The sequence below is a fragment of the Pimephales promelas genome, chromosome 5 (assembly GCF_988280905.1).
Source record: "Pimephales promelas chromosome 5, fPimPro1.hap1.1, whole genome shotgun sequence".
Lineage (NCBI taxonomy): Eukaryota > Metazoa > Chordata > Actinopteri > Cypriniformes > Leuciscidae > Pimephales > Pimephales promelas.
Window position 1 is genome coordinate 34,059,082 of NC_142773.1, and position 27,192 is coordinate 34,086,273.

General features: G+C 36.7%; 4 protein-coding genes across 7 annotated transcripts; 1 reads left to right on the forward strand and 3 right to left on the reverse strand.

Moving 5' to 3' along the window:
• Positions 1-3,186: 3,186 nt before the first annotated feature.
• rwdd3 (RWD domain containing 3) lies at positions 3,187-5,540 on the reverse strand. Its single transcript, XM_039657075.2, has 4 exons — positions 5,336-5,540; positions 4,048-4,511; positions 3,702-3,817; positions 3,187-3,601 (listed from the first exon to the last, which is right to left on the reverse strand). Exons 1-4 carry the CDS (start codon positions 5,418-5,420, stop codon positions 3,490-3,492), a joined length of 777 nt encoding a protein of 258 aa, XP_039513009.2. The 5' UTR covers positions 5,421-5,540; the 3' UTR covers positions 3,187-3,489.
• A 345-nt stretch (positions 5,541-5,885) lies between these two features.
• Positions 5,886-9,200, reverse strand: hccsa.1 (holocytochrome c synthase a). Its single transcript, XM_039657079.2, has 7 exons — positions 9,092-9,200; positions 8,339-8,438; positions 7,591-7,766; positions 7,352-7,500; positions 7,151-7,270; positions 6,980-7,066; positions 5,886-6,501 (listed from the first exon to the last, which is right to left on the reverse strand). The coding sequence occupies exons 2-7, from the start codon at positions 8,433-8,435 to the stop codon at positions 6,309-6,311; spliced, it is 822 nt and encodes a 273-aa protein (XP_039513013.1). The 5' UTR covers positions 8,436-8,438; positions 9,092-9,200; the 3' UTR covers positions 5,886-6,308.
• Positions 9,201-9,805: 605 nt separating this feature from the next.
• LOC120468609 (TLC domain-containing protein 4-B) lies at positions 9,806-15,806 on the reverse strand. 3 transcript variants are annotated; one of them, XM_039657137.2, is made up of 7 exons: positions 13,661-15,806; positions 12,523-12,689; positions 12,350-12,439; positions 12,174-12,232; positions 11,287-11,381; positions 11,125-11,198; positions 9,806-11,052 (listed from the first exon to the last, which is right to left on the reverse strand). In XM_039657137.2, the coding sequence occupies exons 2-7, from the start codon at positions 12,675-12,677 to the stop codon at positions 10,734-10,736; spliced, it is 792 nt and encodes a 263-aa protein (XP_039513071.2). In that variant the 5' UTR covers positions 12,678-12,689; positions 13,661-15,806; the 3' UTR covers positions 9,806-10,733. The 3 variants fall into 3 exon arrangements, with proteins under 3 accessions (XP_039513071.2, XP_088987489.1, XP_039513070.2); XM_089131363.1 differs by having other exon boundaries at positions 12,523-13,203; XM_039657136.2 differs by having other exon boundaries at positions 12,818-15,806.
• Positions 15,807-15,899: 93 nt separating this feature from the next.
• On the forward strand, positions 15,900-26,523 carry cnn3b (calponin 3, acidic b). Of its 2 annotated transcripts, XM_039657138.2 has the most exons (7): positions 15,900-16,203; positions 23,089-23,210; positions 23,767-23,833; positions 23,958-24,095; positions 24,198-24,314; positions 24,470-24,616; positions 25,519-26,523. In XM_039657138.2, the coding sequence occupies exons 1-7, from the start codon at positions 16,147-16,149 to the stop codon at positions 25,864-25,866; spliced, it is 996 nt and encodes a 331-aa protein (XP_039513072.1). In that variant the 5' UTR covers positions 15,900-16,146; the 3' UTR covers positions 25,867-26,523. The 2 variants fall into 2 exon arrangements, with proteins under 2 accessions (XP_039513072.1, XP_088987488.1); XM_089131362.1 differs by having other exon boundaries at positions 15,954-16,203; positions 23,958-24,314.
• The last annotated feature ends 669 nt before the right edge of the window (positions 26,524-27,192 follow it).

The following is a 27,192-nucleotide window of genomic DNA, read 5'->3' on the forward strand; positions in this document are numbered from 1 at the left end:
TTAAATGACCAATTGTTTCGCTAGATAAGACCCTTATTCATCGTCTGGTGTCGTTTAAAGCCTTTTGAAGCTGCACTGAAACTCTCATTTAGAGACCTTGAACCGTTTGGTTCCCAATGAAGTCCATTATATGGAGAAAATCCTGGAATGTTTTCATCAAAAACCTTAATTTCTTTTCGACTGAAGAAAGAAAGACGTGGACATCTTGGATGACATGGGGGTGAGTAAATTATCAGCAAACGTTTTTTTAAAAGCGAACTACCGTTCCTACCGTATTTAACCGTTAAGTTCTGGCAACCACAGCTGCCGTTTGTTTACCGTAAAAAATACGGTTTTATTTTTTACAGTGTAGGTGCTACCATATTAGGTGACTTGACAACAAATGAAAGCTGTATGATGAGGAATGACCCCTTATCTGTTGCTGTGATTACGTTTCGTCTGGAATTAAACTTGCATGATCCTTCAGACTGAGGCTAATCGTAAGGTTTAGCTGACAACAGATCTGGCAGTCGAGGGCAATCTTGTGCCAGAGTCGCATCGACCTGGATAGAGTTGGACACGGCGGGCCGCCGCGGTTCGTCTCAGTCGTGCTTCTGCATTGATTTAGGCAATCTTCAGCAGTCGGATGGAATTCCAGATGGCCGCTTTTAGTTGGTAAAGCAAGGAACAAATGTCATAGATGTTGCGTTAATTTGCCAAATTAAAATGTCATTCGGGCAATACATTTTAGGTTCAATCTAACCTTTGTACATTTTAATGGGCCGTAATTAAAATGTTCAACAGGTAGCAGGCGCAAGGGGTCGCCGAGCGTGGCCTCGTGGCCTAGTAAAGGTAGGAAAGTGTGCTTCTCCTCTGGATCAAAGCCCTGTTTTATACAAGTAAATGCCACTGAGTGGATGACATTTAACAAGCAGTGTTGTTTTGTAAGAACATGTCAGGGAAAAGGTCAGGCAAGGTGAATTTATAGTTCAGAGTGGATCATTGTAAAGGGCGAGGAGGTGATTTTCATTAAGCCTTGTTAATTATGTTTAAAAAAAGAAATTTCATGTCTATTGCTCCTGGACCCTCCTAGGCAGCAGCTGTCTGCACAATGTGTATTAGGTAAACATAATATGACAGCTAGCTATATGCAACGTGTGGATGTGGGAGTATGAAACACAGAGCTAAAAACAGAACTGCTTCCTACCTTTTGCCTAATTGAAGTTGATGTTTAAAAAACAATCTCTTATAAAAATAGAGTGCTTATTAACCTGTAGAAAAATACACATGAAATAAAAGAAGAGTTAATTTGAAGACTTAATTTGTTTGAAGCACAAAAGCTGTCTGTAAAGGTCAGTGAGTGTGCCGAATTCAATTTACAAGTTTAATTTAAAGAGTATCTTCACATCAACCACTCAACAAAGATTTACTTTGTTTTAATTGTTTTAAAGAAACGCACTCTTGAGTTCTATTCTCAACATTACGAGGAAAACTTTGTACATAGTGTTTGTTCCCATTCAGAACTCATATATTGAAATATACTAAAAATAGATTTTCATATATTTCAATGTCTTAAATCTAAATAGATTAAAATATATGTTATATTTATATGTAAATATATTTTGAAATATATATTAAAAATATATTTAAATATTTGATTTTAATATTTTTTTTTTATTTTTAATATTTAATTATTTTTTTTATTGCAAATGTTTACATATATTTCTATATTTTATATGTAAATATATTAATTTGCAATATATGTGCATGTATTCATTTCTAATATTTGTTAACATATTAGGTTTCTTTATATGTAAATATATTTTATTTGGATATATTTACATATATTAATTTCCTTTATATGTAAATATATTAATTTGCAATATATGTGCATATATTAGTTTAACCCTTTCATGTCATATCATTGTTCACCTTTCTAATTATTCATTTTACATTGATTTTACTGTCCACTAACTTGGACATCATGCATCGCTATAGCTATATACTTTAATTCATACTATACATGTTTTTTTCTTGAAAATACTTCATGCAGTCATTTTTTAGCTGTAAATAAATGTAATTATGTTATTAGATTGTAATTTGCAGTTATGTCAAAATAATCTGATTACATAATGCACGTTACTTGTATTACTTTACTCGTAACAACATAATCTGATTACGCAATGCATGTTACTTTCCGTAACATCAAAAAAAAAATCTGATTATGCAATGCATTTTACGTGTACTTTGTTACTTTATCGGTGTGTGGTGTGCGTTCTGGCACACTATGGCTGCTTTTATCTGTGGATGCTGCACATTGGTGATGGTTGAGGAGATTCCCCCTTTCCATGTAAAGCGCTTTGAGTGCCATTAAAAATGTTATATAAATGTAATCCAATTATTACTCATAACATCAAAAAACTAATCTGATTACATAATGAATGTTACTTGTAATGTGTTACCTTACTCGTAACATTAAAAAGTAATCTGATTACGTAATTTAACGTAATGCTTCTAATGCGTACACCCAACACTGCACATTTCAGATGAGATTTGAAAACACTTGATCGCTCATTTTTCCAGTCTGAAAAAATCAATCGATCAAAGTAGATTTCAGTCTGTTTTTCAAGAGAGAAGAGCTAAATTTGTATATTTTGAACATAATTAAGTATAATTAGAAATAAGAGTAAATTGTTGTACTCTGGTAGACTGGAGGAAGCATGAGCATTTTCAACAGAGTTGTACCGCCACCAGATCTTTGATGGAATCACATCCTCATGTTCTGATATCAAAAGACATGTGAAAAGTCCAACTTGTATCAATTTCTTCTCTGTCTGCTGAATGAACAGGAACAAACACAATTGCATTTGCAATAATTGAAGCTGCATTATATCTTTTTTTCTATATATATTTTATAGTTTTCACATCATTTTATTCATTGGTTTGTTACACAGTATTAAGTGCTGTTATTGCATTATGTTTAATACAGTATCTCTTCAGTTAAAAACATGAACACATACTGTCCACTCAAGTGGACATCTGAAAATCATTTAAAATATAGGTTAAAAAAGTTTGAATCTGCTTTTTCATGCTCTGAGAGTCATAAAAACTCTGACTGTGGTTATCATCATTCATGCATAAAAGGGTTAATACAATTTAAGTTTAAATTAATTATGTACATAACACTTCAAGGATGACAACAGTAAATAGTTTCACTACCCTTTTTTATTTTGACGTTGTTGTTTTGAGCTTGTGTTTACAATTTCCTGCAATTTATGAACATTTTTACCAGTCCAACTCCGTAAGGATACATGTCCTGTATTTTAGACCTGGCACTGACATATAGTCATAAACAGTTTAACTGGGAATATTATAAAACAGCATATTTTTCATTATAAGCTATTAAAGAAAATTGCATGACGTGTTTTATTTTTTTTGGACGTGTGGCCCCACCCAGTGGAGAGAGTGTGTGTTACACAAAGAGTGTGCGTTAACACAGCAGCTGTCCTGTCAGATGAATGAGGGCACAAACTGGTCATAAAGCTCAGTCAGTCCAACAAGATCAAACTCCCTTTTGAGGTCATCAAGTGATAAAACATCTCTCACTTCAAATGTAGACATCCTAAATAATGAAAAAGCCAGCTGTGATATTTAAACAATGGCCAGTGAAGTGTATATATAGCAATATATCACACAAAAGTGTATGCATTGTATATGCTTACATTCTCCTCTCCTCTGGTTGTGGAATCTCGCAAAGGACGCTCATCATCTTTTCCTTGCAGCGTTTCCCTGAAGAATCAACATCAACTTTTACAGTCTTCTGAAGGTGCATGTATTCCTATAGAGAGTCAGAATGTATATTCTTATGTCACAAGAATACATACACAAATTACACAAACCAAATCTGATAAAAAAAACTTTTAGTCAGGAATTAGGAAAGGAAAAATCAGGAAAGTATATGCTATAAAGATGTCCAGAACATTTAGTGATGGCATGTATAATATGTTATTGAATCAAATGTTTGGGAAAATGACAATAAGTGTTCATACTATGATTTTGGAGTCATACTTTAATATTTTCCTTCGTTCCTTGCAGGAGAATCAGTATTGGTTTGCCCGTAAAGAGTCTTCCAGTGAGATGCAGCTCTGAAGCCCATGTTTTAATCAGTTTTATGTATTTTGCTTTGGATCTCATGTGATCTAAATGTAGTAAAGCAGTCCATGTTTCTTCTGTCGTTTCTGCTCTAGCCTCTGCTGAAAGGCAGCTTGATGTTTTGATCAAGTCAGAGAAGTTTTCCTGAAGCCATAGCATTAAGCCATGGATCATGGGCTCTGGTGGAAGTGATCGTGCTGTGTCCAGTAATTGCTGTCTCAGGTCATGACACTCTTTCCTCGATAAGTGGCTGGAACTGATGCTGATATCTGGAGGAGTGTGGGGGTAGTTGGGAGAGATGTGGAAAATAAGGCCTAGCGGAGTCTTCTCGTTGTCCCTCTCTATCAGTGCTTGTATGCGGTACACGATTCCCCTCTCAGCTGCATTTAAAAATGAAATTGCAACAGGAATACATTTATGTTGTATTCATATATTTCAGATAAATAGACAATGATCCGCAAATAAATGTAATGAGATTAACAAAATTAAACTTATTCACAGATAAATAGAATCAGATCCACAACATAAATGTTAGGATTAAAAAAAAAAGATTAGATTAGCAAATAAAAGATATTTTACAATTTTTTGGATCGTGCTACAATTGATCAGCACAATGTAGCCATTATCTGATTGGCTTGAATAGATGGTGGGTGGACGGAGTCCACCTAATTTATTTGTTATTTATTTATTTTTTTTTATCTCATTTTTCTTTTTCTTTTTTGTTGTGTGAATTTAATAGATTTTTGTGAAACAACTGTATCTCATTTTATTTATTGGTGAATTTGTGTTAATGTCTTAACATTTATTGTGTGGATCATAATTTATTTATCAATAAGGAACGGTTCTAACCCCATAACTGATTCCGAATTCATGGTCCCAACTTATTATTTAATATCAAAAGACTATAGTTACAACAGATATTATTGCTACTTATAATATGCATTATAATAATGAATGTGGATCTCATTTAAAGTGCATCAGAGCCTGGCTTTCAGAATCTTTTAGTATTATTTTAATTACCAAGTATTTAGGCTACCAAGTTACAGCTTTACTGCAAAAAAACAACATTAACAGTAACTATGGTATTTGGTGGAAAAATGGGTTAACATGGTCATTACATTTTATGTTCAATAAAGAAAAAAAGAAAAAAAATACGGGTAATTAAGTTACAGTAATACATTTAAATGCATTCAGAAGAACTCACGTGACTTTTCCAACACCTCGAATTCGCCCTGCTCGCAGTATATGGCGGATAAAACTGACATTTCATCAAACGCTACTTTTGACATGTTTGCAGTCGTGCGAAATGCCACATTATGAATTATTAAAGTGTGTAGATTGCTAACAGTTACTAACCATAGACAGTAAGTTACTACCGGATTGTTTTTGACCTACACGGTTATATTCCGTGCAGAAACACTAGAACAGAACACCAGTTCCGACTGACATATTGTTATAATTTAGGCCTACAACATAGATATACGTAGATTGAAACTGCTAATAAATACTTGTTAATGGGTCATTTTATTTTATAGCAGCGCTGCACAAAATTGCAATCAAATACAAATGATAATATTTAAAGAAAATGATATTGTCCACCATAAAGCAGTATGGCTATATATTATGCTCTTGTTTGATAGCATCTAAGCAAAGTATTTATAAATCTGTTCTGTAGATTGAAATATTTCACCTTATTTTGTTTTGAACATCACGTCAGTACTAAATAAAATAAAATAAAACACAGCAAGAGAGCATTTCAATTAACATTATAATAGATTCTTTATGGCAGAAATAAATACAATTGATAAGCAAGAAAACATCAGTAAATGAAGAAGAACTACAAGGTATGTATCAGAGTATTTACACAGTAGCTGGTTTTATTATTCATGAAAAAACAGAATATTTGCACGCCAGAATGCCAGACTACTTTTTTTTTTTGCTATATCCTCTTTAATTAGAATAACAAAGTACAATGTATGATACCGTATGTCTGCAAACCCACACAGTGCCACTGTAGCATTCTTCGCACATATCATAACAAATTTATGACAGAAAAATAAGGAGGTCAATCTGATTCCATTTGCAAAAAAAAAAAAAAATTTTTTTATATAAATATGAGTTCTTTTATATCCTATAGAATAGATCACACAAGAGTCAAGACTCAGTGTGGAGAATATTCATGTGGAGGTCCAACGCCACCAGGCCACTTTCATCCGGTCCCAAACGGCTCCTAAGGAATCGAAGGCAGGACGCACGTCAAGGATGGTATGCTTAGACACCTGGCCTCCATCGTAGTAGTCTATCACATATCTGACATCTTTTCCACACCGGTCAATAATCCAGTCATGCCTGTCAAACGGTAGCTCATGCCTACAACACAGGACCAAAAGCACCTTATTATATCTGATGATAACATTGACATTTCAACATTGAAATTTTCAGAGTTATATATGAATATACAACATTGAAGTTATATATGGATTTTATCTATTTTTATCAAGTTATTTTGAATTAAATGTATTAATTGATTATCTATTATATTTATTTAAATCAAATTTCATTTCATATTTTTTTATTTGGATTCAATTTATTTAGTTTAATCCTATTTGTATTTATTTCTTTGTACACTGCTTGCTTTTCCTATTTTTTATTAGTTCTATTTAAATTATTATTTATTTTATTTTAATTAAATTGTTTTTAGTTTTATTTATTTATTGTAATCAAATATAAATCCAACCCTAATCTAATTTAATTAATTTTTGTACATTTTATTTGTCCCCCAGCACTCCCTAGTGGCCCCATGGACACCAGTTTGAAACCCCCTGTGTTAAGGGATACCATTACTTACCCCATCCAGTGGCGAAATCTGGCTCTGGGTGAAAAGTCTTTTGCTTTGCCACCAAACCTTAGAAGAGAAGGTCCACATGGACATTCTCTGTGGAGAACAACAGCAGAACATCAGGAATCTCCTACTCGGTGACATCTGAGGATACACAGCTGCCTTGAACATGTGACCTACTTGGAATGGAGCTTTTCCCATCTCAGGATTTCCTGCCAGGCATGCTCATTATTCTGGTTGTGAATCCTGATGATGTTTGTCATATCTTTTTCTTTGATATCATCTTTGTTCCAGCGCCATCTGGTGGAAGTTTAAGTCATGAGCAATGAAGGTGATGATGCTAATTTGATGTACATTGCTTTTTCTCCATCAGGAACTCACCCTTTTCTCAGCATGGCATTCCAGAACATCTGCTCTGAGGGATAAACCCAGTTCTGATCAGACCCACCACGAGGGATGGTAGATTCCTCTCTTTTAACAGACAGGGGAAACGGTTGACCAGGTGTAGGTTGCTGGTTAGGAGGTGGCATCTATAGAGAACAAAAAATAAGGCTGAGAGGTAGAAAGGAGTCTCAGTACCTCTAAACATCCAGGTAACATATTTCAGAGGGGCAAAGTACCATGTTTGCTGGATTAATGTCAGACATCGTGGGTTTAGCCCTGTCAGCAGCTCTCATAGGGCACTCTACAAATTCATAAGCCCTGGCCTGATGTGTTGGTACATCAGGCGCTTTCTCGAGCTGATCGCTAGAAGGAGCAGACACCTGATGCATTGGACATTCTGGCGGAGGGGCACCTGTAGGGGATGTTAAGAAGGAAAACTGAGGAGAACATTTTTTTTAGATTAAATCTGTACATTCTGTATTTCTGTATATAAGGGCTGCAACAACTAATCAATAAAATCATAATCAATAATGAAAATAATCTACAGCAAAATTAATTACTGATATATTGTCTGTGCGCTGTGCATGGAAAAACGGGTTAAAATATAAACTAAGTTCTAAACACACAAAAAATGATTGTTTACCTGTATTAAAAGTAGAAGTTAAAGCTAAATTTAAAAATTTAAAAACGTTTGAATGCATTTTGTCATAGAAATGCATTATTAAAGTAACGTGACTGGTGGATGACAATCATGCACAGAATTTATAGAACAGCCTAGAGCCTAGATACATTCACTATATTGTTTTCATTGCCTACAACTTATTAATTATTATTATTTTTAAATAAGGAGCCTTTCTTAGATTTTTTTATTCCGATTTTTTATATATAATGGACAAATGAATCGATTAAGAAAATAATTGTTAGCTGGATTTTTCAAGTTAACTGATTATTATAATTACTGAAGTACTGGAGTAACCTTCTCACTTTTAGTAACATCTTGATGCATAGGACAGCCCTTTGGTGGCACCATGATGCCCTCTGCCTTCACGGTGCCGGTAGGGCTGGATATTGTGTCTCCCATCACCTTCACAGACAAAAAAGAAAAAAGAACACAGTAAGTTTTGAGTGGCTTTACATTTAGCATATTACTGCTGTTAGGCTATATACAGTACATGGCATGCATACATAAAATGCTTTAATAACATCTGAACTCAACTATTGTGTTCTTGCATGATGCATGCAGGATTTTTTGAATCAGAGACTTTTGAGAACAAACCTTGTCTTCATTTTTGTAATAAATATTTTTTATTAATATTATTATTGATGCAAATTCAACATACAAGAAATAACAACATATAATTCTAGTATTCCCATTTATCAAGCCAAAGAAAGTACACTGGGGAGTATCTACGTTAGAAATTAAGAAGAGATAAATAAACTTTAAATAAATATTGGAAATCTGTACATATGCGTCTTCCTTTCTCTATCCCAGTCCGTGGACTTCAAGATCAAATGTTATTGATATCTGCAGAATTTCCTACAAATTATGCTTTTGGGAAGCTGTGCAACACATGTTATACAACGATATAAGTTACACAAGCATAAGATAAAAGCATGTACTAGTCTGTCCAGATGGCGGTATATTATATAATAATAATTGTTCAAATTCCACTGTTAAAACTACTGTACATTCGCAAAATATCTTTGATAATATAACAGTATAACAGTAACACTTACCTCACACCTCTACTGTCAATGTCGTTCACCAGAAATATGCCTCATATCCCAAGATGCTCTGGGTCATTGCTTCACGCCGTGTGTGTGGCACGCATAGGCATCCAGATGCATACTGCCTCCTAGAGGATTGGAGTTAACATTTTTATTTTATTTGAAGTGATGATCTAGTTTAAAAATACAATTATTTTAAAATGGTAATAACCGTTTTTTTTTATATTATTTTACTCACTGAATATTCTGAAGCATCAAAAAACCACCATGGGGAGAGCGTTTTTAAAAGAAAAGGTTTTTGGTAAGTTATGGAACTCAAATATTGTAAATTCCAATCACTAAAATATTTCTGGAGGTTATACCATTATGCCTGTGGAACAATTGACTGGTTGAGTGCTATAAGTGAATAATTGAATCATTCAGTGAACTGATTTGTTAAAAACACTAAGTTGTTTATGACCGAAACACGTTCGTTTTTTAGAGTTTTAAAAGAGAGGAACTCAGTTGAACAAGTCAGTCCCAGTGGATGGAAGTGAACAAGAATTATTTGCTTACTTAAAAGATTTGAGATTTTGAGATTAACACCACTTGAGCTGAGCAACACAGCATTATACAGTGAATTATACAGTTTTGTAATAACTAACATAAAATTGGCTAGATGTACTCATGTGACCTCACACTGTAAAGTGTAAAACTGAGCAGTTTATTCATTCTCACACCACAGAAACGCACATCCAGTCCATTACATAAGCATTTTTGACATCATACTGTACTAGAGATTCATTCCAGAAGATGGAATAGCTCATATAGGCCTACCTTTTTCAAGTCATATCATTGTTGATGTTTAACCGCATAGGCCTACCTAACGGTGAAGTAAATAACCTGAAAAGCCTTATCTTATTGAAGCTTACATCTCATAATTGTCATTATTCCAAATCCAACTGACAAGCCACATAGGCTACTACAAAAAGCTTATACAGTACATGGCTGCATCACGTTATAGAAACACATATATTATATAACATCGTGCCACCTGATATGTTTTCCATTCCAGACATACATAATACTCTCCATATATGCATTAATTATATGCAAACATGCATGGTATCTCGAGTACAAATCCTGCAAACCAGGAACTTTCACCTATACATGTAACCCACATTTCCACTATATATCATATATTTCTCTCTACATATAACCTTATTCATATTGTAGTCAAAAAATTGTTTATTGTGGTCTACAGAGAAACACTGTGAGTCCTTGTGGAAGTTCAGATGTGCAGTCGCTTTGTTGATTGCATTGATAAAGGCAAGTTGGTTGATCTTCATAGCAGCTTTATAATAAATAGTGCAACCACAACTATTGATTGGACATTTGATCAGACTCATGTCACTTAATCACCTGATTTTTTCAAACTGAAAGAGCGTTTGTGATTTAATTCCTCCAGTTGAGTCCATATTTGAAGATGACATCATGTAAGTCATTAATACAATGACTGGCTTTCTAAGCTCTTGATTTGTCGGTTTGAAACTCAAAACTGTCACAGCAGCAGGAAATAATACAAACATATGCACTCCAGCATAGGACAGGATACAAGATGGACGGTTTGTGTGCTCATGTATTAAGTTTCTGTTTGTATCTCCATGTCAGGTCAGTCTGTCTTTCTAGTTTCCATCTCAGTTCCTGCTTTTCTCGACCAGGCTGAGTGAAGGACTTTGAGACATCCACGGATGATTCTGCGCATCCACATGATGTTCATGACATCCAATGACACGCTAGAAATAACCCAGGCACTGCGGCCTCCCAGAGGTAACTTGTAGAAGTCATCTGTGCCAAAGACCGAGTACATATGGCTGTAGTAGCCTGGAATGACTGCGATCCTCACCAAGAAGAATGCAAATGCCATGGCAACACCATTAACCAAACTCGGTTTGGAAAGTTTGTGGTAGCCCAACACGTGAAAAAACCAACTGAAAGACGTTTAAAAAAAAGTCGATTAGAAAATGTGCTTCATTGTATGGTTATTTTTACTTATTACTCACCGCTGGTTGACAAAGGGGGTGGAGAATTCTGAGAGCAGACGGAAATTAGCGAAGTAAGGCAATATCCCTTGACTCTACAGAAAAAGAAAAAGCACAAAATGGTATTGGAAATCTTGTGGAAGTTAGAGACACCAGACCAGACCGGCTGGAAACACAACTTACCAGCACATAGTAGTATGCATAGAGAGCAGCAAAATGATGAATGACAAAGTATTTCTCTCCAATTGACTCCCATGATGTAAACATGAGCAGGAGATCTGAAGAGGAACAGAGAATGTTATTTGTGAGAGATTTGTGGCAAGAAAACATCCCCACACCATTACACCACGACCACCAGCCTGCACAGTGGTAACAAGGCATGATGGATCCATGTTCTCATTCTGTGTATACCAAATTCTGACTCTACCATCTGAATGTCTCAACAGAAATCGAGACTCATCAGACCAGGCAACATTTTTCCAGTCTTCAACTGTCCAATTTTGGTGAGCTCTTGCAAATTGTAGCCTCTTTTTCCTATTTGTAGTGGAGATGAGTGGTACCCGGTGGGGTCTTCTGCTGTTGTAGCCCATCCGCCTCAAGGTTGTGCGTGTTGTGGCTTCACAAATGCTTTGCTGCATACCTCGGTTGTAACGAGTGGTTATTTCAGTCAAAGTTGCTCTTCTATCAGTCGGCCCATTCTCCTCTGACCTCTAGCATCAACAAGGCATTTTTCCCACAGGACTGCCGCATACTGGATGTTTTTCCCTTTTCACACAATTCTTTGTAAACCCTAGAAATGGTTGTGCAAATCCCAGTGACCGAGCAAACAGCTGTGAAATACTCAGACCGGCCCGTCTGGCACCAACAACCATGCCACGCTCAAAATTGACATTCAGTTTGGAGTTCAGGAGATTGTCTTGACCTTGTCCACGCCCCTAAATGCATCCCCTTGAAGCAACTGCCATATGATTGTTTGATTATATAATTGCATTAATGAGAAAATTTAACAGGTGTTGCTAATAATCCTATAGGTGAGTGTAGATATAGCACATCATTAACTCTTCACTCACCAGAGATGAGGTAGCCTGAGGTAATGGCCACATTTAGTTTCACCAGTGTGGCATCTCCCCTGTAATCACAAATTATTAGAGGTTTGAGTGTTCAGACTGTACTGTTTGGACAGAACAATGTTACATAAGAAGTTGTGCCACCACATTTGTAATGGATTAGATCTATAAATCCTCACCAGACTGGGTCTTTCTGGATAGGTTCATCAAAGATATATATGTAGAGGCAGAAAAGTCCCACAATCAGGGCATGCACTGTTGAGACGGCCCTTTGAGGAAAAACAGAGACCTTCCAACTTTAGTCAAACTCGCGATATAAAAACACATGCTTTTAAAAGACCAAATCTGACACCTGGAGTTCCACTCCGTCCTTTGTGTGGGGCTGAGCCTGAGGAAGCCTTTGGAGAGGTGCTGAGACACCCAAGGGCTACCTCTATAGAACAGCCACTGGAAGCCCAGGAAGCTCCATGTTACAACCACCAGCACCTGCAGGCTGAGAGGCTCCATGCCTGCTGAGCCCTAGAGAGAGAGAGCGGCGAACGGTCAGCAAAACCCCAGTCCAACACACATTAATCACCCACCTCTTTAACAAAACAAAATGTTTCTTACTCCAGACCGGTTGCGAACATAAAAGCCCCAGTCATCACCTGAGCTGCCGCAGTACCTCTCTCCTGCCAAATCCCCCGGTATAAGCATTTGCATATGTGCTGACACAGACATCAAGAGGTCAGGCGACTCCAACACGTCTCAGATTGCTCCATCCGTGATTTATAGAGCCACGAGTGACTTTAGTGCAGTCTGAAATGCATTCGAGTCGCAGAGATCCTGGTGTCCCAAAAGAAACAGCTGATTGTGTGTTGGGTTTGTGCTGCATACACACAAACTTCTGTCCTGGCTGAGGGAAGCGTGTACATGTTACTCTGCAGTATGGACAGCGATCGAAATGAAACAGCTGGAAATCAATGCGTTTGATCAATGTTGCATTGTTATGGTCTTCTGGGAAAGGACCCCTCCCTTGTTTTGTCCTCGTACCCTTGAAAAAGGCATCAAGCTTCAGTGTTTTTTTTTTTTGGTAATTGATAGTAGCCTAGGAGGAAGTCAAGCTGGCATGACCTTGTCTCAAATGAACATTTATGCATTTAGGAGATTGTTTTATCCAAAGCAACTTGCAAAAGAAGAATAAAACCAAGGAGCAGACAGTAATAAACAATGCCAGGTTTATATGAGAAATGAAGGAGCAATTAAAGAGGAGAGATGCAGAGAATAATGTGTGTAAGTGCACTGAACACATAGTAAGAGTAAAACCCACCAAAAACAGCTAAATCATCAGGAAACAAAATGCTGTAGGTTATCATGTCTTTCTCATTTTCTGAGTCGGATTCTTCGGTTCAGTCATTCAATCACTTTCTTTTGCAATTCATTTTCTCTAGCAGTCCTTTTTGGTGACTAAAAGATTAAATGAAGTCAACATAATGGATGATCAGACTTACCCTTTCCGTTATGATAGACCCATGTTGAACTGGCCATGGAGCATGTTCATGAGGTGAACACAGCTGGACACGGGGATAAACGCAGGGTTTAAGTGACCTTCTCTCTCTCTCTATCCCCCATATTCACTCAGCAAGTGCTTTCTCTTCGATGCAGTTGTCCAGTGTAATTTTATATCTATCCTGAATGAACTTCATTGCATAGAGGAACCACTAGATGGAGCGAGGCATCCAACTTTTTTCTCTTCATGAAAGCAAATGAGCTTCATGTGTTAGACCAGGATGGTACTATCCGAACAGTGACACTATTGGTTAATGAATGAATGAATGTATTTAGCAAGGGCTGCCCTGTCGTCCTCAATTTCCTGAATCCTCGACCCTAACTTATCAGTGTTAACCACTAAACAAAATAAACCCAAATCACTCCAATGGTAAAACTGAGTCTTCTTGTATTTAGAGCCATAATGGCAGTTAGTCTTGCCCTGCATCTTCAGGTAATAACTTTCCATCCCCCTCTAAAGCACAGTTGTTGTTGTTGTTGTTGTTGAGTCCCTCTGCATGCTGTGCCTCAGGGATGGAGCAACAAGGCATTCCTGTTTGATGAACCGTTCCCCCCAGAAGAGTTCTGCTCATGGAAAATTAAAGTGATGTTGTGCCCAAATGTGGCCTATACATTTTTACTTTATTAGCTCTGTTATATAACAGAATAGTGGAAACTTACATAGCAAACTATGCTGTAGATGCTGGCTGAAATTAATACGCAAAACCGGTTTACTGGAGACGGAAAAGGGGGAAATTCTGTTGCTGACTAAACATTCCTTTTCACGTCTTGTTGAGTGAAATATTCATGGGTAACCTGCTGGTTTACAGGAAGACTGCAAACATGCATGATAAAGGAAAATAAACTTGGAATTTAAGTAGTTTAAACATTTTATAAGTAAAGTTTAAGGCAATTTCTGCCAGAAAATAATGCTTTGGTAAATCATAATTCTGACATAAAAGTCAAATTTATGACATAAAAGTGGAAAATAATATACATAACTGCCTTTTTATATCAGAATTATGATTTACCAAAGCATTACTTTATGGCAGAAATTGCCTTAAAATGCTATGTTACTGATCTAAATGGGACAAACTCATAAGCCAAAGTACTGATGTTAAAATGTACACAGGGTTATCCACCGTGGTGGGTCTTGTGTTTTTCCTGTCTTAAACAAAGTCTGGGAACAATATCTTACAATGGCAAACACACCTTGTTTTCCGACGGTTTCATCACTATAGTGATGGGCAAAACACGCGCCCACTAGGCCTATATCATTAGAATGCAAGTTTCGTCTTGTCCTTAATTAATGTCTAGGCACAATGGTACTTTCTATTTTGATTATAAATCAGGGGGCTGAAAACCATTTTCTATAATGATATGGCATATTTAATCTTCAGAAGTGATAGACTTCTGATGATGATAAAAACGGTAGGCTAATTATAGCATAACACAACATGCCATTGAATGCTGAACCCAAACATTCCAAGGAGGAATTCAAAAGGTGAGAGAAATCTCTTTATATCTGGGATGGCCTTATTGGCATTCACTCTTCATTGGTGGTTCCTGGACAATTGTGTCTCCTGATAGCAGGCTCAGGAAACACATGGTGATGGGGGGCTGAACTCCAGATGTAGGAGTAGGATGTCCTATAACCACAAGCAGTCTAAATATGCAATCAGTAAATAAATGAACAACGAAATCGTCTATTGTTTTGCTCAAAGGTATTTTTAAACACTTTTCTAGCTATTTAGGCCTGCATTATACATAATTTATTTGTATTTTGTAGGCCTATTTATGTTTTAATATTAGACATTTTGAAACAATACATTATAGCCTACTATTATTAATAATAAAAAAAGATCACGTAAATATTTAAATATTTATAATCTGCTGGCGTTTTGTAGCGTTCACCTGGCGTGGCGTTCTGGCCTGCGTTTCCCAAAAGCATCGTAAAACCATTGTTACCGATTGTCACCAATGGCCTCTCTACGATCAACTTTGCTCAAGATGCTTTCGACAAAATCAGCCCGATATCATCCAGCACGCAAACCTTTTAATTTTTATGAGCTAAAAACTTTCACCGTAGCCATTTCACAAGCGCCACAAACCAACCTCTACGTTTCAGCCAATCAGGAAGCGACACTATGTTGCGTCACGCATACTGATTAATATTCACAACTCAAGCCTTCACCGTAGTAGATTTCGTAAACTCCCTTACGCTCAGCTGCAAGACCTTCTGCTCTTCTTTAATTACTTTGCTGAGCAGAGAGAGTTTAGTGCATCCGCTCAGCTGGGACAAATCGGCAGTCATTTTTGACTAGCCTAAACTCACGTATTTGTTGCTTTTTTTAAAGTTGTGCAAAAGATCTTTTCTCGAACAAGGGAAGCCAAGTAAGAAATCGTGAGATTTCTGATCATTTCTTTGTGCGACGTGAAATAAAACACAATGACTCAGTTCAACAAGGGCCCTGCATATGGTTTATCAGCTGAAGTGAGAAGTAAGGTAAGGTTTGAATGATTTTACAGTGTACTGGTCAGCTGATTTGCAAATGTTTATAGGTATGAAAGTATAACTGTCTCAAACCAAAACTGCTAAGTTACCTAGAGCCGGTTTTTCAAGCATCAAAGACATTTTCAGAATCAAAAATCTCGTATAATTTACTATTAAGCGTGCTTGGGGTTGCCGAAGGTCGGTTTTGAGAGAAAGCCTTTTGTGTTTCCTTTTCACCTGGTTCCTTTGATTTGTTTGTAAGTTACTTAGATTTTGATTTTAGGGTCGTTACCATCCTTGTTTTCCTACTAATTGACTTTTTTGTTTTGTTTATAAAAGACAATTCCTCATACTTTTGTACGTAGAAAGAATAAATAGTCAGTGTTTCGTGTCGCACAACCCTACTTTCAATGAATGAAACTTTATACGCACGCGACGTGATTTGCTTTTCTCGACATGTTGAGATGCTGTTTGTCATATTTGCAAGACGTAAACCTCGACATTTTATCCGAATTGATGTTACCGTGTTTTATTCTGTTAGTAAAGCTTGCCTGCTGTAACCTGATGTGTTGATGGGTCATCATGGGGTCTTTTGTTAAGTTCTGGGTGGAGCTCCAGTTTGAGAGAAAGAAACGAGGCTGCTGCTGCACGCTCTCTGCAGATAAACGAGACAAACACAAATAAAATCAATAAATTATGACATTATCACTCCAAATTACGCGTCAATGTGTGTATAATAAAGTTTTAGGGAGATTAACGATGTCATTTGTTCTAGTTTGTGTGGAAATGTGTTATGGAAACTTTGGCCGAGCTGATGTGTGTAGACTAGAGTGATGCGCGTGCTGGTAGCATCTGATTTCAAAACGGATCTTCTTTCGTTTTTACAGAACTTGATATTTAAACATGTTGTGTGTCTTAATTTTACGTACTTTTGTAGTTCAATTTTTTTTTTTTTATGTGTTACACAGTCCATTTAAGTCTTCAACCTGGTTTGAGTTTTAATATTTTTGGGAGGGGGTGTTCAGGAAAAGGTTAAAGCGTCACTAAATCACACTGTGGCTTTTCTGCTAAATTGCCAAGCTCTTTTTTTTCTTTTTCTAAGTGTTTCATGTTTTCTTTGCACATAAAAATAACATAAAATGTTATTTGATTTATTTAATCAAAGGTCTGACCTAAATGTATACTTCAGTAGATAAACCATTGCTCCTAACAATTGTTTTTATTATGTCCCATATGCTTATTTTTCTTGCATGCATTATAGTCCTGCACTAATGATGGTCCATCAAGTGCACCTGGGATTAACTTTCTTGCTCAAAGGATCAATACCACATTCACACTCCTGGGACCTGCAGACTTTTTGTTAGCGGCTAAGACCTTTAACCATTCGGCTACAATATTTGTTGTCTTAATTGCTTATCACATTTGAAAATCACACACAGACGACGCACCCCTGTAGTGTCTGTGGTCGTCATTTTAGTCCCTTTCAACAGTATTCCCATCACACACCATGTCTCTCATTAAGCATGTTGGTGTGTGTGTTTAGTTAGAATGAGTGGGAGGGTGGGCAAACAATGTAAACCACAGTGGGGTGATGCTTTCTTGATTCCTGTCATCTGCAGAGGTGTGAGGCCACTTGCCCCCAGCTGACTTTCTTTAGCACTTTGTTGGGATGCCATGCAAATATCTGGAGATAACTTACTGTAGGGAAACTCCATTACTAATAGGAAATCTTTTGACTATGTTCAGACTGCCAGCAAAAATCTTATTTGTTACATACCAAAAAAAAAAAAAACCCACATGAAATCTGATTTTTTTTTTTTTTTAAATCTGATTCAAACCACATTTGGTCGTGGTTTAAAATACAATTCAGATTTTTACAGATGCGTCCCATCTGGATCCTCTGGCTGCTCAATTCGGATTTCAAATGCATGGTCTTTTTACGTGTAACACAATGATAACGTCAAAAGCGGTGATGGAAACACGCACCGCACAGTGAAGCTGGTCATGACTACAGCACGCAACATCACAATATTTACCAGTCTTTTTTTTAAATTGTTTTTAAAAAAAAGAAAAATTTTTAAGGCCCAAATACTTCAAGTGGAATCAGAGGACAAACTGGTTAATTCCTTCGGGCTTAGTCTTTCGGGTTTAGTCCATGTTTTTACGTCCGTGAGTAAAAACATGAACACGCAGGAGAGCCGTTTTATTGTAGAAAATGAAGTTGTAATTCTAATTGAAAGGGACGCTGACACTTATGTTTAGTACTGTAATAGTGCTTGAAATAGGCTACTTTGTACAAAGTGGTTTATAAACGTGACTTGGTTTGACTGGATTGCTGAATTGCAGAGCTTATGCAAATGTCCTCAGCAGTAAAAGCAGTATTATTGTGAAATATAATATTTTCCATTTGAATATATTTTGAAAAATAATGTAGGCTATTCCTGTGATGCAAAGTAGAATTTTGATATAAACCAATTTTTATGCGAACACATCTAATCTGTATCCACAGATCTAGTCTGCTAGACATTTCCAGCAACAGAGTGAATTATTGATCAGCAGAAACAGCTGTGCTTTTCACCAAGTTCTTTCACAGCATTCAATCTTTGTTAAAGCTCTTCCCTCCAGCTAATAACCGCATTGTAGGCAGGATCCTTTCCCTCTGTGTAGATTCCTCAAGTACTTCCTCCAAGTGTTTCTTTTTTATTATGCTCGGTTTTTGACCCCCACATGATTGGTTGTGTCCATGAGACCAGCAGAACTCCCAACATGTTCTCACAGGGCCACATACAGATGTTCTCCCAGTTTTCTCGGTCTTCAGGAAGTTCACTCTCTGCTCTGGGTCGAGGGACTCTGTCTGGAAACATGTATCAATGCTCTCCTACATGTTTTTTCTTCCTTTTCCTTAAATGCTCTAGTATACTCTAGGAACACATGCTCTATTGTGTGGAAAATGGCAAGTGGACAGCTGGATGTGAAGTCTCTACTGATGTCCTAGTTGCAGAGCGGTATAAGATGATGATGATAAAGGAGTGATATGGGATATGAGAAGGATTCAGAGGGAGATTGTGTTGCTCCCATCAGCCTTTAGCTGCTGTGTGTGCTATTTGAATCTTCTTTCGGGCCTATACTGGCTCTTTATTGGGACTTTCAAGTTGGGTAGAAAGATCAGTTGTTGTTGTTTTTTTGGGAAATGCTCTCTGGAAGGCCTAAATGGTTGCTTATGTTGCTTAGGAATTTCTCTCTTCCATTGTAACGGTGCCAGTGCTTTAATCCTCTGACCTCTCTTTGAGTATTATGAGTTTTACTAGGGAGGCACGTATTAAACATCTGTGCCGACACCAATAATTACTTTCATGTTTTAACATAATTTTATCTAAATGAATTAAACATACAATGCTATAAACAAAAATCTGAGGTTTTGAATAATTACCTGGTGAATTTAAACAGTTATAATGTGCAGTGCAATGCAAGATAAATATACGTTTTGAGATTTTTCTGAAGATTACATTTAAAAGTAGAGCCCGACCGATAAAGGATTTTGAAGGCCGATACAAATATTTGTTGGTTTTAAAATCCGATATTCCGATATATCGGCCGATATTTTTTAAAAATATTTTTCCAGAAACGCGCACCAAAATATTAACAGATTTCCCTAACATTAGTTATTTGTAGTTATTTATGAGTTTAACTAAAATAATATGATAATGCATTTCAAAAAGAAACTTGTTTCTTTTATGGTCCCAACAGAACAGAGGAACATCAAAATATGTTAAAGTTCTGATAAATAAAATAATAATTAGTCCCTACATTGCCTTATAAGCTACCGTAATCAGCAGGTTGCAGGATGTGTGGTTATACTCATGTATAACGCGCTCTATTTAAAAGTGATATTAAATAATGGTGTTTAAAACTGCATGTGAATGTCAGTTGAAGGAAAAGAAATCTAAATGTAAAAATAGGGGAAATTATCATGAATGATTCAATATTGACTAAAATTAAAGACTCTAATATTGGTTGATTTGTAATATGTATCTTTAGCATCTTTAATTTTTATGTGCAAAAGTAACTTGATTTGATTTTACATCATCATAAATTGCTTCAAATGCAACAATCTGAAGTTAAAATTTGAAATAATTCACATGGGTGATATTTTGAATTCGTAGTATTGTGGATTAAAAAAAAAAGTTTGGGAAAAGCAACATGTATTAGGAACAGGATGTCTGTCAGCTCTCTCAAGGGTAAATGTGTGTTGTGAATTGGGTGGAAACAAGGTTTTTCAGCTTTATCTTGCTCTGATGAGGGTTTTTTCCTTTTTCAGTGTGCATTGTGTTGTTTTAGTGTTTAAGGATCCACGTTAAGTGTGACAAACACCTCATGCGTTGTGTGATAAGTGATGATCTCCTTTTCTTGTGTTTAAGGAGACTTGACAATAACACTTTAATAATAGGGTATATGGTCTCAATTCAAGCTCTGCTTGTCATTAATCTGTCATTCCTTCACCCCAACCAGGAGACAAATGGAGGGATGACTGTACTCATGGTGACACATGGAAGGTCCTCTGTTTGTTTTACTGTCGTTTTTGTCACAGACCCATTTCCTGTTGAACTAATGCTGACACGTGGCTGAAGTAAGAGACAAAGACCACGAAAGGTTATAGAGCACAAGAGTTGTGTTCCCATTTTTATTTTTAAAGATAACGATTTTGAGTGAGAGTGTATAATATTTTAGAATAGACCTGCCCTGAGCTTTTATGTTTTATGTATGTCAGGGTGATTTTTCAGTACTTAAAATCACTGAAATCCCAGTCAAGAACTACTTATCTAATCTAAAATATTTATTTATTTGATTATTTATCAGTTATCTTATTCATTTAAAACAATGACTAAGTTAGAGTTCTGCAGTAACATCTAGGGATGCACATCACAACATATCGCCCACCGTATTATCGGCCAATATATACTATGATCATTTGTAATGATATGGTTATGACCCAATAAGAAAATTTGGCTGATATTAAAGCTCATAAAGAAAGGATTATTTCCTTCAGTTGAGATGCTTAGTTTTGAATTGCTTGAAATATAGTTGGGATCACTTCAAAAAAGGAAAATAAAGTTAAGTGCAAAATGTGCAGCACAAGTCTGCATAAAATTGTAATGAGGACACTATTGTAAAAGAATTGTGAATCTGTTGTACACCCGTGGTTTAACATGTCGTTATGGGAAGAGCACATGCACAATGGAGCTAAACCTTTATAAGGTTTGTGCATTGACAGCCTTTTGTTTTGTGCAATTATAAATTGTAATGTTTATTTTGTGTATTTATCGGATTTATCTCATCGGTTGTTTTTAATTTTTAATTTGAAAACTTACACTGGTTCAATGTAGGCTACTGTTTGATTTATGCAGAAGTGCTTAGGACTGGACATGGCTTCTAATGGTCAGACTTGTTTTTGTAATAATCAGGCTTGCAAAAGTTATATAAAAATGTGGATTTAGATTCATCAGCCAATATATCCCTCTTCCCCTTTAATGTTCTCATTTCCCCTAAAGAAGTTGTGGTTCATCTTGTAGCCTAGTTGTTTGGTTTGGGTCGAGGCTTTGAAATGTTTATTGAGAAAAAGAAGAATGGTTTGAAATGCCTGTGGGGAAAATGAATGGGGGAAATATTTCTTGAACCAAAGGGGCGGTCAACGTTATGCTCCAATTGTCCTCTCATAATGAAAGACTTCTTAAAGAAAAAGACAAACTTTTTATGCCTTTTGAAAGTGTCTTTATTATATGAATGTTAAGGCCTTAAATTGTTATACAGGTAAAAGGAACGTTTCTCAATTGCTATTTATTTCTTAAAGGGGACAAAAAGAATTGTCCATAGAAGCAGACATGTTTTAGCTTGTCACCTCTTCATTTTATTCAACTGAAGTTAAGAACCAAACTGCTATTGTTTGGTTGATAAAATGTTTTACAACTCATTTACAATTGAGTTTCAAGACCAGTCTAGTTGAAGGCAATTAAAGAACCTTAAAGTGACATTGAACGGAAAGACTACCTCTCAAACATGAAGTGACTTGATTTAAAGGAGTAGTTCACTTTTTAAAAAACTTTTGCTGATAATTTACTCACCCCAATGTCATCCAAGATGTCCATGTCTTTCTTTCTTCAGTCGAAAAGAAATTAAGGTTTTTGATGAAAACATTCCAGGATTTTCTCCATATAATAAAAAGCTTTGTGCCATGATGCTTATTAATCATGCAGTAAAAATCAGTCTTCAGATGAGAGTCTGGATTGGGTTTTTATACAGATTGTAATTGGAATACAATGATCCATGCTCTATAATATGTGATATGTGCTCTATAAACGCAGCTACTGACAGTTAATAGGCCAATCCATTTTAATCAATCAATTAGTCAATAGAGGCTTTTTTTGTAGACAAGATAAGTCCTTTCAATACTTTTTTGTTTGCTGAATGGTAGTAATGGAGCCTGACAGGCGTCTGGAGCTGCTCCTGAAGCCAGAGTTCACCGTTGGGGCAACGCTCTGTAATTTCCTGTCCATCTTACTGTACTTGGCTCCAGTCCCGCGCAAACTACCCAGAGATGAAGATGAGACCGTTTTCCAAAACTAACCTCAAAACATGACGCCACATGCACGCTCTAAAAGCCATTGTTTTGGAAGTTTATGAATTGAAACTGTGCAAAGGTTTCCATGAGTTTCATGCACGTGTTCTCAGTTCCAGTTATTTAGGTTCACCAGGGAAACTGTTGCTACCTAACCTTACCATATTTTATTGGCACCCTATCCGTTGCAATGAATGTCTCATTGTGTGGCAGCTAGGCCTTGGATTACATATGAAGAAACTGTTTAAGAAAGAGTTTTCAGGATCTCTCTCTGGTCCCTATAGATTGCTCAGAAGTACGACCTGCAGAAGGAGGAGGAGCTGAAGTACTGGATTGAGGATGTAACGGGCATGACAATCGGAGAAAACTTCCAGATGGGATTGAAGGATGGTGTCATACTGTGCGAGTGAGTGGAAACCATCATGTGCATTTCAATTTGGGCTGTGCTTGTTTGTTTGTTTGGCTCTTCTCAGCCCCACCTGTAACCTTTTGTCGTCTTATTTTATCCCTACAACACACCAAATTACGAAGTGATTATAATATTCACGCTTGAGACCACCTTCAGAAATCATTCTGATATGCTCATTTGAAAGAAAGACAGCTGTGTTTGTTACAGAAGTTTGTATTCTTGAGAGTTTTAAGTAAAATTGTTTATGTACACATCACTTGTGAAAATGGTACCAAAGTGAATTAAAAAATAGTTCTTATCAGTGTTGAAAAACAGATATGCTGCTTAATATTTTTGTTTCAGGATTCTTTGATGAATGGATGAATGGAAAGTTCAAAAGTTGAGCTTTTATTAGAAATGTAAATCATTCATAACATTACAAATGTTTTTACTGTTTGATAAGTGTAATGTGTCCTTGCTGATTGCTTGATAGTGTTGCCAACTTTACACTTTTGAAACATCAGACGATGTAAGTTGACTGTCATATAAGATGTAATATTTGTCTTTCTCATAGGCTTATTAATAAACTTCAGCCAGGATCCATTAAGAAAATCAACCACTCCAAACTTAACTGGCACAAGGTGAGGGAAAAACTGTTTATGTATAGCATTGTTTCAATGTTATTATATGGATGTTTCAAGTCGGTTTTATTTTTAATGTAAAAAGATGATAGCAAAATCACTTTTCTCATTCTTTTCACTGAAGCTTGAGAACCTGGGCAACTTCATCAAAGCCATTCTTGCTTATGGCCTGAAGCCTAATGACATCTTTGAGGCCAATGATCTGTTCGAAAATGGAAATTTGACTCAAGTTCAAACCACACTTCTTGCCCTGGCCAACATGGTGAGTACTGTGCAAAACATCTTAGAGGAGATGATAAAAGTTTGGATTTGGAGTTGTTGGAATAATGCTGCTTTTATTCTTTTTCTTTTTTTTTGTCCAAAGGCAAAAACCAAAGGTATGGACACAAAAGTCGACATTGGTGTAAAGTATGCGGACAAGCAGTCCCCCAAATTTGATGATGAGAAACTGAAGGCTGGTCAATGTGTGATTGGACTGCAGGTGTGACTTCAATTGGTTTATATTTGTTGTGGCTTTGGGAAACCACAAACTTGTAACTAACTTTTTTTATTTTTGGTGGGGAAGGATTATCTTCTGTAAGTTTACTTCAATCATGCTTTTGTATATTTATATATATAATTTATTTTCTTGGCTAGATGGGGACAAATAAATGCGCTAGTCAGGCTGGAATGACCGCATATGGCACCAGGAGACATCTGTATGACCCAAAGACTCAAGCAGACAAGCCTTTTGACCAAACCACAATCAGCCTGCAGATGGGAACTAATAAAGGAGCAAGCCAGGTGAGTGTGGATATCCGGCCTAAAGGAATAGTTTACCAAAAATTTGGAAAAATCTATCATTTACTTATCTTTGAATCTGAAATGAATGTATTTGCAAACAGAGGTTTCTGTGCCTCCATTGATATAACCAAAACCTCATTGGTTATTCATCACATACAAGTATGCATTCGAGCCTCTGTGTTTACCATGTTATGTGCTCTATGAATGTGTGTCAATCACTGTTAAGATGTAAAAAAAATCCTAAATTTAAAAGGATACTCCACTTTTCAAATGCATTCAGCTGATTTTCTGATATTTAGAAGAATATTAGTAACCAGACAGATTCTGGTCTCATTGACTTCCATAGTATATTTATCAGTGAGACCAGAAACTGTCTGGTTACTGATATTCTTCTAAATATCAGAAAATCGGCTGAACGCATTCGAAACCGGTAAAACCCAAATGTTTAACTCTGAGGGAGTTGTAAAATGAGCCTATTTCCAAAAAAAGTGGACGATCCCTTTAAGCCTGTATCACACAAAATGATCTTGTCTCTTTACAAGACTTGGATTAAACTAAATTCTACTGAATCTCTTGTATTAATTTGTTTTAATATGCCTTTATTGCAGTTTTGGATCTTTTGAAGTTTTAGCTAAGGAACAGAAAATGAAAACGTTTTTGGGTGAACTATCCCTTTTTTTTAAGTGTGGTCGCATATACCATTGTACGTCAGAATTCTGCGGGCATAACGCTGTCATCTCAATAGGGATCCAATACGTAATTTCACTTGAGGAACTTGTGAGGGCAAACTTGTCTTTATAATAAATACTGCAATATTCTATAAAAAAGAATTAAAATTAACACATCTTAGTAGTTAGGTGCCTTGTAAGTTTTGACTTTATTCACCCTATCTTCTCTTTCAGGCTGGCATGTCGGCCCCCGGCACCAGGAGGGATATTTTCGACCAAAAAGTGGCCGTCCAGCCTTTAGACAACTCCACCATCTCACTGCAAATGGGCACCAACAAGGTGGCTTCTCAGAAGGGCATGAGCGTGTACGGGTTGGGCAGGCAGGTGTACGATCCCAAATACTGCTCCTCCCCCACTGAGCCCACCATCCACAGCAATGGCAGCCAGGGCACGGGCACCAACGGCTCCGAGATCAGCGACAGCGACTACCAGGCTGAATACCACGGGGAGTATCAGGATGAGTACCAGGCAGACTACCACAGTGAATACAGAGCCCCCTATGACCATGGGATTGACTATTAAACTAACGGCGTACCGCACAGATGAATATTTTTGGATCTTTGCATCAACAGAGCGAGTTGTTTTTTTTCCCTCGCTGGCCTTTTTTATATGACAAGAAATGGATGTTGAGGAGTGTTTCTATATCATCCTTCCTCTATTGAGTATACAGTATTTTATTAGGTAATTAGACAATAGACTATAGTTTTAAAAGTTTGGTCCTTTTAAAAGTTGAGATGTGTTAGAGAAGTGAAAGTATTTGCCAAATGTCCTTCATGACATATTAACCACAATCTGTATCACTAGAGCATCAGGCTCCGATGTGTATCATTTGGTTTAGCAATGGAATTTCTAGCATTTATTTTATGCAGATTTCTAGTACAAAATCATACAGAAAGATTCAACAATTCCCAGGCCAATTTAAGCATTGTTGCTTTTTAAGAAGGTTTTTTTTAAATGTATTTTTTTTTTTACTTCCTGTTTAATTCATTTGACCAAACAAGACAATGCTAAATTGTGCCATATTCCCTTGTATATGTTAGGACCAACTCATATCTCCTTTTACCCTTCCCCTCTTCCCAATCATCTTGTATTTATTGCCAGTAATACTCAATAGAGACTGCAGTCCTGTTGAATGGCTTTTTTGTTTTGTCTTTTAAATGAATAAAATTTTTAATTTTCTATTGTTGTTTTGGTTAAATGGAAAACTTGTTGGGTTTCTCAATAGAATCTGATGAAAACCTGTCATTTTATTATCCGCGGCCCCACCGTGATGGAATCTTATCTTTGCGAACCATTCTGGAAATGATGTGCCCTTGCGTTTGGACAAGCAGGAATGAGGCAGTCTGAATGCTGCCTTGTGTCAGAAGGGAAAGGGAAACAGAGCTGTAGAGTAAAAAACACATCCAGCAGTCTGTCTGATCTCAGAACAGTAGTGAAGCTCGGAGGACAAGGACTGGCCGGTATAAAGGGTTCGTAAGAAAAGCACCAAACCCCCACCTCTTCCCGCAAACACCCCGACGGGGAATAATCCCTGCTTTGTGTGCCTGTGGAATTTGGCTCTGATAATGCAGCACTCAATTAGACAGTCTGACAGAACAGCACAGGTTTCTCGTAGCAACGCTCCCTTTGTATCAAATGTTACTCTATGAGCAGCTCGAAAGCTTATACCTTGCGTTGGGAAGAGCTCGAGTACTACAGTAAGTTAGTAGTTTTCCAAATGTGTTCTGGTGGGAATATCTACAGAAATTTGCTGCTGTTGTGCTCCCTGTTTTGAAACCAATACACCCACAATTGAAAATTGTCATTTACGCACCCTCATGTCATTCCAAACCTCTTGTCTTTTTTTTT